At 57.9% G+C, this 11,177-nt stretch overlaps 1 protein-coding gene across 1 annotated transcript; it reads right to left on the reverse strand.

Moving 5' to 3' along the window:
* Positions 1-1,012: 1,012 nt before the first annotated feature.
* On the reverse strand, positions 1,013-8,336 carry JPH4 (junctophilin 4). The gene is given in 6 exon segments (XM_045802571.2): positions 1,013-1,140; positions 2,082-2,614; positions 2,931-3,049; positions 6,406-7,177; positions 7,954-8,324; positions 8,326-8,336. Coding segments are annotated over 6 exon segments (1,890 nt in total). The 3' UTR covers positions 1,013-1,056.
* Between the last annotated feature and the right edge of the window lie 2,841 nt (positions 8,337-11,177).

Here is an 11,177-nt window from a genome sequence, read left to right on the forward strand (position 1 = left end):
TTCCGATGTGACGGGGGAAGGGATATAACCCACTTAGAGACTACTAAACTCGTCACAGCTTCTGCTGCTCTGTGAGTTCCTGTTATCTAGGCTGGTTGTGTTCCCCGGAAATGCCTCTTCCCCCTCACCCACATGCCACAACTGCCAGAGTTGGGGAGTGGGGTCCAAGCTCAAGTGCCTCTAACCCTCTGCAGTAGAAATGTCTTCTTCAGGCCCCTCAGAAATCTAATCAAAGGCCACAAGTGAGTCCAGACCAACCAAATAAACTTTGAGGGGGAGAGAGGAGGGTGGGAGAGGTCAGTGGGTAGACGTGACTGCACTGGACGATTTCTTTCCTTTACACATTGCTCTTGACAAGGCATGCCACCCTAGGGGGTTGGACGAGGGGCTGGCTGTTGAGGAAAGGAAGAGGGAGATCCTAGGGAGTCATTCTACTTTTTATCTCCCTTATCTCCTTCAGGGAAGGTTACAGTTATGCAAGAACCTAGCTCAGTGAGACATGGAGGCCATACCGCCTCCAGCTCTGTCACTAGGCCTCACGGGACACCAGGCCCCTTGGGTCGGGGAGCCACAGCAGCTCAGCCAGCGCCTTGCCTAGTATACAGTCATCCCTTCTCCATTTTCTTCTTCCTTTCCATTCAACTTCCAGGAGACTCCTCAGGACACCAAACCCCCACCCTCATCGAAGTTCAGGTCTAAAGAAAAGGTGGGGAAGACATGGGGCAATGGTCTGACTTAGATTTGTGTGTCTCAGAGAAGAGAGCAACTCTGAGCGAGAAAAGCCCTTCATATGTAAACAATCTAGAGAGAGAGGTGGGGTGGGGTGGGGGAGGGAGTGAGGAGGACAGAGACAGATTCAGAATAAATGAGAGAATCTGAAAGGAGAGCTGGAAAGAAAAAGCAAAAGACAAAACCAAAGGGGGACAGAAAAGAAAGGGAAGGAAGGAGAGAAAGAAAGATAGGAGAAAAAACAACCAGGAGGGAGAAGAGAGAAAAAGGCAGGTCAAAGAAGTGAAGAGGCAGCAACCGAAGCCAGAACTAGGCTGGGCAGGAGCCTCAGGTGAGGAGCTGGGAGAACAGGAACGCCAGGCTGAGGTCCAGGAGGGCCACGGCTCCCACCACCAGGGGGTTGGCAGCTCCCTAGAGAGATGGGGGAGAAAGGCAATCTCAGTCCCGGGGGGCCATGTCCAGCGACAGGTCCCACCTTCCTGCCCCTGGCAAAGCTGAAGGGTCCCAGGCACCTCTCCTCAGAGGTCAGAGCAGGGGCATCTCCCACCTTTTTTGGAGTGCAAAAACACCTCTGTTCTCCCAGGCAGGGCCCCTCCTTCCCTCTGGCTCCCTCAAGTCAGGAACAGCCCTTTCCTCCCCCTCCCACTTCCCTCCCACTAGCATGTCACGTGGCCCAGGCAGAAGGTGCCTGGCCTTAGTAGCAGACGTTGGCAGCAGCAGCCGGTACCGCAGTAAAGCAGAGAGGGATGAAGGGGTGAGGATGTGGTTGCTAGGAAACAGGAGAAGGCCTGGAGTCCAATCAGAAGAGAGGGTTCTGGGAAAGCTCCACCCCTCCCAGTTTTCTGCCTCCTTTCCCATTTCCCTTCTTCCCAGGAGAGGGAGGGAGAGTCAGGGTAGGGAGGGAACAAGCTTTTCCTTTTTTATTTCTGGGCACCAAAGAGAGAAAGTGTGGAGGTGGGGGTGGGGGTGGAGTAGGAAACCAGGAGCTGGAAATGATATGGAAAGAGAACAGGGAAAGATGTTTTGGCTCTACCATTCCTTACTGGTAACCTTGGGCAAATTACTTTAAGTGCTCTGGGCCTCAGTTCCCCCATCTGTCAAATGAGGGAGCCGGAGATGAAGGTCTCTAAGGTTGCTTGCTGCTCTCAAGTTCCCTATTTTTTATTATTATTATTATTATTATTATTATTATTATTATTTTTAGGTGGGATATGGTCCAAGAGTGGGCAGGCAGAAAGGAAGCTGAGTCCAAATCAGAGCCCCTGAAGGGATCAGAGAGAGGTCTGGAAAGGATGAGAGGCAAGGCTTTGAGGAGAAAAGGGGCCACAAAGCAGGGATGGAGGGCAGCTCACCGGCTGGGCGGGCCTCTCGGTTGCAGCAGGCTCCTCAAGCTCTTCCGTCAGGCACCCGGCCTCAGGACCCCTCGAGGCTGGGTCCCTCAGGACCGGTGTGGCCATGGGCTCAGGCTTCGAGCCCCCTGGGGTTCTCAGCTGGGGCAAGGGCTCTTCGTCTTCCCCTTCCTCCTCTCGAAGACTTCCGGAGCTGTCACTGCAGCCTCCGAGGAGTGGGGAACCGTCTCTGGGCCCTGGCCCCTGCATCCCAGCCTCGTCCTCGGCCTCATAGCCAGCTAGTTCCTCTGCCTGTTCACCGGGCCCCCCCCACTCCTCAGGCCAAGCTTTGGGGCTGGAGAAGGGACCCCGGTCCCCTCCAGGAGGCAGTGGGCTCCGGCGGGCAGGGGGTCGCCAGGGTTGGCGGGAAGAGGCAGGACTGCTGGGCAGTTCAGGGGAGCCCTCTGAGGGGGTCAGTCCATTCTCATATACCCCAGGGCTGTCCTCATCCAAGGGTTCTGTGTCGGAACCTTCTGAGTCCTGCCTGGGTCTGCGGCCTGCGGCAGGGATAGCTAAGAATCAGAGGGGCCTAACTGGCCTTGGGCAGCAAAAGCTAGAGCTTTATCCCCATCTGGGCACCTCCCAGGCTTACAGCCTCTCATCGCCAGACCCCAGACCCCAGACCCCTAGTTCTTATATACCCTATTTCTATAAATTCCCAGTTCCACTCCCCAAACAACTGGGTCTGGCCCCCACCCTCGTCCCCTTGGACCCTCATACCTTGGCTTTTTCCATCCCAGTCCTCTGCAGGGACTTCCTTCCCTTCCCCCCACACCTGAGCCCCTCCAGCTCTCCAGGCCGCCCACGCCTCACCTGGGGCCTCTAACATGGGTTGCAGGTCCTGGGCTATCAGTTTGGCCATTCGAGCTGCCTCCACAGCCTTCTCAGCGACACTGCTGGCTGCCACTGCCTTTAGAAGGGCATCTGCCGCCCTGTCGGGTTCCAGGGACAGGGACTTAGCAGACCTGCTCAGATGCTCCAGCCCCCTGGCCCATGTCCCCACCACATCATGTCCTCTGGATTGGAGTTCACCTCTGGAGTCCTCGGTCTTGCTCACACACTGCCAGCTGCTCCCCTCCCTGGCCTGGCAGGGCAGCTGGCCTCTGCTTTCCACTCCTACACCTGGGCTGTGCCTGCTCTCATCACACTCTCCTGCTCCTCTCACACCTGCCACCGTCATGTCCTGTAGTAACACTTCCCTTCTTCCAGCCACGGCCTTCCACTCTGTTATCCCAGTCCTATCCTGCGCCCTTCCCAGAGACAGATGAGACCTCATGCACTTAGCACACCTCTCTATAGTCGCACCTGCTTGGGCCTTCCCAGCGGCTTCCCCCTCCCTGCCCCTTGTTCTGGGCCACCTGCTCCCTGTGCCTGGAGCCTTTGCCTCCTTTCCCGCTACCGCAGCCAACCCTCCTAACGTAACCCTACCCCTTCCCTGCAGATTTCCTGACATGACAGTTTCACAGGCTGCTTTTCTTCAGCCTCTTCTGTTACCACACTCTTCTCATCCCTAGGTCACTGCCCCTACTTCCCTGAACCATTGCATCCTTTCTGAGCTCTGGAATTGGGGTAAGCGTGGGTCCCCCCCTTTCTGCTCTTTCTACTCCCTCTCCCAGCCACCATGCATTTCTCACTGCCGTGATGATACCTTCCAAGTAAACTCCTAGTTTCCTTCCCTTCCACGTGGCCCTCCCATTGTGCCCTACTCCCTGGGTACGGGCAGCCCTGAAGCAGTCCTTTCCTCACGGTGGTTTCCCAGTTCTCCCTCTAATGTCAGATGCTTCCTCAGTTTCCCTTCCCTTTCACCCTCTGCTGTTAGTCGCAGATGCCCTGTGATCAGTCAGTGAGTCCTGTAACACTGCCTGAACGTGGGGCACGAAGGGCAGAGGTAAAGGTAATCAGATATACTTGGGCTTAATGGATCAAGACCCTTCTGTTGGCCCCAGGTTTTATTTAGGTACCAGGGTAGGGAGAAGGGTAGTGCTGTTCACTGTAGTCTTAAGCCTACCCCCTCTTTATGGACCTCGGGAGATATGGTCAGCCTCCTCTCCTCAAACCTGCTGGGTCAAGGACTTTTAGAGCCTGTTTGGAGGGACCTGAGATAACCCTGTTCTTCTCTCTTTGGGCTGTCAGACTCTCTATGACTAGCCTTGCCCTGCAACTAAACTGGTCTCAGGGTTTCGGGCAGGGGATGACGATCGCAGTCTTGGGCTGCATGGAGTTCTGTCGGCAGCCAAAAAACGGCAATACTGACAAGAGGCTGTGTTTTCCTTTGGAGGGTGTAGATGAGCAAGTCCTAGGCAATAGATCCAGTCATCAGGCCAGGCTCAGGCTACCTGGCAGAGGCACCTGCTGCTGAGGCTCTGCTGTTTCCATGGCAGCTGGGAGCCAATCAGGTTTGCCAGGCCTGTTGCTGGGGAGACCAACCAGCCTCCTCCCACTGACTGATCTCTCAGCGACTGAGATCGTTTTTTTCTGCCCATGCCTGTTCCTCATCTCGACTAAAGTGCTCCCTGGTGCCCTGCCCTCCCCCTTTCCTGGCTTAAGGCCCCTGACTCTAATCACCTAGACACTGACACCTGTGTAGGTGTCTACACAGACACCTTGGTCACCCCTATACAAACTCACGGAAGGATATTTGGACATATCTTGGCCTCTGATCCTCTGAAACAGTCTCAAATTTAAACAAAATCTTTCAACTGTACCCTCCCTTTTAAAGAAAAGCCAATATACAAAAATTCACGTGTATGAGTTGTATAAATCGGAGGTCTGCGAACCTCGTTACAGATGGGGTTTTGGCTTTCTTTGGATCTGTGCTATCTAACCCAGCACTTAAAATGTGGCTCGTCTGATCTAAAATGATGTGCTATAGGGGCGCCTGGGTGGCTCAGTTAAGAGTCTGCCTTTGGCCCAGGGTGTGATCCCGGCGTTCTGGGATCGAGCCCCACATCAGGCTCTTCTGCTGGGAGCCTTGCTTCTTCCCCTCCCACTCCCCCTGCTTGTCTCTCTCTCACTGGTTGTCTCTCTCACTGGCTGTCTCTGTGTCAAATAAATAAATAAAATCTTAAAAAAAAATAAAATGTGCTATAAATATGAAATATATACTAGATTTCAAAGACAGTAAAAAAAAGGGGAATGTAAAGACCCTCATTAGTAATTTTATGCTGATTATAGGTGGAAATGATCAAATTTTGGATATATGGGTTTAAATTAAAATGTACTATTTATGGGGCACCTAGCTAGCTCACTCAGTGGAGCATGGGACTCTTTTTTTTTTTTTTTTTTAAGATTTTATTTATTTATCTGACAGAGAGAGAGACAGCCAGCGAGAGAGGGAACACAAGCAGGGGGAGTGGGAGAGGAAGAAGCAGGCTCCCAGCGGAGGAGCCTGATGTGGGGCTCGATCCCATAACCTGGGATCACGCCCTGAGCTGAAGGCAGATGCTCAACGACTGCGCCACCCAGGCGCCCCGAGCACGGGACTCTTGATCCCGGGGTGGCTTGAGTTCAAGCCCCATGTTGGGCCTAGAGCTTACTTGAAAAACATGTCATAATTAAAATCATTTATCTGTTTTTATTTTTTCACATGGCTACTAGATTTAAAATTACGTATTTGGCTTATATTATATTCCTACTGCACAGTGCTGCTTAGATAATAAGATAATGCATGGACATGTAATCTGATTTACGGAGAGAAAATTTCATTTGCAGGCGAGCCTCCTCCCCTCAAACCTTTATCAGCTGGGTAAGGGGAGGCAGAGGAGGCATAGCTGAGAGGAACTGTCTTCTCATGTGGATAGGTCAGCTGTACAAACTAGATCTCCCCAAGGCCCAAGGCTAAATAACATCAGTCTGTGGACAGGCGGGGATGTGGTTAGGAATGCAGGTCCCCTGTCGCTCTGCCCGGGGGATGCTGCTCCCAGCTGCAAGAGGAGCACTGGGGACAGGTTTCTGAGCCTGCACAAGCCGGCGCTCCTTGCTACTCCCACACACAACAATGACACACATCCCCACAAAAGACGCTAAGACACACTTATAGTCTAACACGGCTTCCCTCAAATACCCAGCCACCCACAGTTACACCCACATCCACCTGTAGCCTCAGATATAAACACTCCAAATACCCAGGGCTACAACTGCTTGGCCTTAGGCCTGCTCTTCCCCACCAGGCCCTAGGCCCTGGGTCGTGGTCCTCCTTTAGGCACTACCCCCTCCTCCCGGCCTCCCAACTGTCCCCAGGGTACCTTCTCCACTTAGCCCAGCTTTGGCCTCTGCAGCGGATGCCCACCTGGCAGCGGCGATCTCCTGGCGCTGGCGGGCAGCGCTCACGGCTCGACGGGCGCCTTCGACAGCCCTGTCCACCTTCTCCTTGACTTTGCCCCGGCGAAGGGCCAGAGGCAGGAGGCTGCGCACGCGTCCCCCGTGCACCAGCCGGTTGCGCTTGTACTTGCCCTCCTCGCGGGAGCCGTCCGGGCGCGTGGTGCGTCCGTAGCCGTGCCGCCGGTTGCCCAGCCACTCGCCCTCATAGCGCAGCCCGTTGGAGCGCTGGCTCACGCCGAAGCCGCTGCGCCGGTCGGCGCGCCATTCGCCCGCATACACCTCAGTGGCAGAGCCCTCGATGAGGGCGGGCGGGGCTGGGGCCGGGGGCCCGCTGGCCTCGGAGCCCGGGGGTCCTGTGCTGCCCACCTCGCTGCTCACCTCGCTGCGCAGGGAGCCCCGCTTGCTGCCCAAGGAGCTGCGGCGCCCGCCCGCCCGGAGCCCGCTGAGCAGCAGCGAGCGGCGGAAGAACCCACCGGCCGCGGGGGTGCGCTTTCGGGAGGACGCGCCGTCAGCGTCCCCCGGCCCGGCCAGCACGAAGCCGCCCCGGGAGCCCGAGGCCGGGCTGCCTCCCTCGTCGCCCGGCAGGGGCAGGGGCGGGGGCGGTGTCGGGGGGTCGCTGTGGCCCGAGTCCAGGGAGGTGCGGCGGGGCGAGCGCAGCAGCGCCGCCTGATGGTAGGGCACACTCTGGCGCACCCCGTAGCCGTGGCGCTTCCCGGCCTGCCACTGGCCCTGGTAGGTGCCTGCGGGCGGGGTAGGACGGGGAGAAAGGGTCAGGACCCGCTGCTCCCTGCAGCCTAGGCCCCAAGCGCTCCTGGAGGCCTAAGTGTCGGGAGGGAGAGGTGGGGGCAGTTAGCGTGGAGGTCGAGGAAGAGCACTAGGAGCGGGGACGGGCCAGGTTGGGTCAGAAGGTGTGGGAGAGCAGAGTGAAGACTGACAGATAGCGGGAGATCGGTGGATTTGGGGCGTGCAGGTAGACCAGGGAAAGGGGGAGGGACGGGCAGGCTGGGGTGTGTGAAGGACAGACAGTCCAGAGGGTGTGAGGGACAGGCTGATGGGGTGTTTAAGATAGTCATGTGACAAGCAGACCGGACGCTGAGGGGCAAGCCGACTGAGATGTGAGGGGACAGGCAGAGCAGAGGTGTTAGGGCCAGGCGGGTAGAGGGAGAGGGGAGGTGTGGGACAGGCAGAGAGGAGGGGTGGAAGGGACAAGCAGATGGGGGTTATGAGGGTCAGGTTAGATGGGGGGGGGTGTGAGAGACAGGCAGCGAAGGGGTAAGGGCGGGCAGATCTCAGACTGAGGAGAGGGATAAGCGGGCAGGGGCCAGACAGGCGAGGAAGGCGTGTGCGATGGGAGGAGAGGGCGGCGAGATGGGCGCAGGGGGCGCATATGGATGGGGAAGGCGTACAGGAGAACAGCGGGGCAGGGGGCAGATGGCGGGGAAGGCGGACGCGGGACAGGCGGACGGGGAGGCGCACGCGGACGAGCAGACAGACAGTAGTGGGCCGGGCCCCGCACCTCCGTCGGAGTAGGTCTCGGTGCCGTAGCCGTCCTGGAAGCCGTCCTTCCAGAGCCCGGCGTAGCGCAGGCCCGAAACGCTCTCCCACACGCCGCTGCGCCCCTTCAGCCCGCCCAGCCACTCGCCGCGGTACGTCCAGCGGCTCTTGCGCTCCACGCCCAGCCCTTCGCGCTTGCCCTGCTGCCAGTGGCCCTGGTAGCTGTGTCCGCCGGGCCCCGTGAAGACGCCCAGTGACTCGAAGCCGTGCGCCCAGCAGCCGCTGTACTCGCCCTGGGCGCCGGGCCCCGTGCACACGCCGTAGCCATGTGCCCGCCCCGCCTCCCAGCCCCCCACGTAGCAGCCCCCGTCGTCAAAGTCGAACTTGCCCCCGGGGGACATGCATGTAGTTGGCGCGGCCTCAGCCCCCCGGCGGCTCAGCGCATCCTGGGGCTGGAGAGCCGGCTGGGGGCCTGCGAGCCGGGCGAGGCCTGGGGGCGGGGGCAGTTAGACCGGGGCCGGGCGGGGGGGCCCCAGCGCGGGCTGGCAGGGCCGGACCCTCATCCTGAGTGGCTGCGGAGAAAGAGGGGGGAAGTGGCGAGGGAGGCCCCTCCTCTTTGCCCGCCGCTCCCTGGCCCAGTGGCTCTGGGGCATCAGCACCGCCCCCCAACCCCCCACCCTTCGGCAGCGTCTTCCAGCAGCTCCTAAGCTTTGGAGGCATGGGGGCTCCCCCACCCCTCCCTCCTTGTAGAGGGCCCCTCCCAGGACTTGGGGCCCCAACCCCAAGCGGTAGTCCGGCTTCTCCAGCCTAGAACCCCAAAGTGTCGAATGTGGATGGCAGTTGCAGGCGAGGGGGGGGGCGGGAGGAGGGTGGTCCTGGGAGGGGGCTGGGCAGAGTCGTAGGCCACCCACTCCTCTGGCTGCGGTCAGGACCCTTCTGCCCCGGTTCTTTGGCTTCCCAGGCAAGGGGTGGGGGTTGAAAATGGAAGAGGGGGATCGGAGCAAGGTGGGCAGTGGGTTTGGTGGGGGAAAGGATGGGGATGGAGGAGGCTCTGCAGGGAAAAGGCGAGGGTGGGGATGGGCAGACAGGCGGAAGGGAGGGGGCAGGTTACTCACCATGTGGGCTGGGGCTCAGGCTTCCTCCCAGGCACAGCATCCATGGCAGGATACCTCCACTCCCACCTCGTCCCGACAAGCCAAAGCCCCCTCCCCTTCCGGAGAGACTGCTCCTACCCAGAGAGCGAAGGTGGGGAAGCCGCAAGAGAGAGTCCCCTCTCTCCCCAGCTGGAGGAGCAGGCGGTGGGGGTGGGGGGCGAGGTTGTGGCAGGGAGGGGGGGGGAATGAGAATAGTGGAGGGGAAAAAATCTGCCTTGGATGGAGATAGGAAAGAGGAGCTGGGAACTGGATGGGAAGGGAGAGGGGGCTATCAAAAGGGGGTGTTTTTATTATTTTTTTCCTTCTTATGGTTGGGAGAGGAAAAAAAAAATCAAAATTCCGATTCCATCCCAGCACAAATCAATGTTTGCTCCATCCCAGCATCACGGGGGAGGCTGGGCCAGGCAGATTTAAAGGGGCAGGGAGAAGAGAGAAGAGGAGAGGGTGGGGAGGAGAGGAGAGGAAGAAGACACAGTGGCGATGTTAGCAGTTGGGGGGGGGTGCCCAGGCTGGAAAAGATGGGTGCCCGCTAAACCTGAGGTGAGGGAGGAGGCAGGTAGAGGGGAGAATGAGAGGCACAGAGACCCCTAGGGTGGAAAGAAACCCTGGGATGCCGGCGGGGAGTGGGGTGAGACCGAGGGTGGGGGGAAGAGAGGGGAGGGGAGCAGAGCGAGAGGGAGGAGACTGAGCTGAAGATGGGGAGGCTGGGGGAGGCCGAAGCCAAGCGGGGGAGGAGAGATGCAGGCGAGGCCGGGAGAGGGCGAGAGGAATACAAAGAAAGAGGTGCAGGGGTGAGAGCTGAGGAGGGGGAGATGCTGCCGGAGAAAGAGGGAGGGGGGAGACCCATTCTGGGGCTGCTGAGGGTTGGCAAGGAGGAGAGAAACCGGGGAGGAGGGAGAGGGGGAAAGAAATAGATAGGGAGAGTGAGAGTGAATAAGGGTTGTAAGGGAGAGAGAAAGCGCTGCAGAGGGAAGAGCTGGCATGGGCATAGAAATCCAGGCAGGAAGAGTCCAAGCGGAGGCAGGAGGGCCGGAAGTGGTGTTTATGGGGCTCCAGGGAGAAAGATGAACCTGCCAGCTGCTTGGACTGAAGCCAGGAAGCCTTTGGGAATGGATGCCTGTGTCCACCAAGTCCACTGTCCTCCCTAAGTAACCACTGCAGGGAGACCAGAAGCCTCCCTTACTTGCACTTTCTGAGGAAGCTTGAAATGGGGCCCTGCAGAAAGCCTGACCCCACTAGTGCTTATCCAGACCCCCGACCAAGTATTTCACCCTGGGTTGTCCCTCTGAAGGAGAAGGGGTGGCTTGAGGTACAGGTGTATTGTTTTTGAATGGGGAACAGGGGGTCATGCTTGGTAGTGCCATGAAGACTCTGGGGTTTTGGAGCCTTTTGCAAACCTAGAAGGTAAGACACATAGCCATGTTGGGGTGGACCCTTGTTGTGGCAAAGCCCCCTTCAGCCTACTGCCCTCCAACCACTCACGAGAGGGGCAGCACATCCTGGGTCTTATTGTTTACAGACAGAAGTAGGCACATACTGTCTTCCCCGGCCTCCAGCTTACTTGCTGAGATGCTGCTTCTATCCCACTCCTAAGCATTTAGGAGGGAAGACACTATCCGATTACACACAATGGGGTAAATAGATGTACTCAACTGCTTTCATTTTTGTACAAAGTCTGATCCACTCCCATTTTACAAGGAGAACTGGGGCCCAGAGGGGAAAGTCACTCACCAGAGTCCCACAGCAGAGGTGCCAGAGCTAGATTAGAACACTTGACTTTTTTTTTCCCTTTAAGATTTTATTTGAGAGAGAGTGAGCGTGAGAGCAGGGTGAGGGGCAGAAGGAGAAGCAGACTCCCCACTGAGCAGGGAGTCCAACAATGACGTGGGGCTCGGTCTCAGGACCCTGGGATCTTGACCTGAGCCAAAGGCAGTCACCGAATTGCCCGAGCCACCCAGATGCCCCAGAACACTAGACTTGAGACCTCTGAGCCTTTTAATTCCTCCCAGGATCCCATGCGCTTAGGAACCTCCCTCACATTCGGGAGCTCCATTTTAAGTACTTGAGAAAGATAAAGAGCGTGAGGTTTGGA

The sequence above is a fragment of the Ursus americanus genome, chromosome 35 (genome assembly GCF_024610735.1).
Source record: "Ursus americanus isolate L20-20 chromosome 35, mUrsAme1.1.p, whole genome shotgun sequence".
NCBI classification, from domain to species: domain Eukaryota; kingdom Metazoa; phylum Chordata; class Mammalia; order Carnivora; family Ursidae; genus Ursus; species Ursus americanus.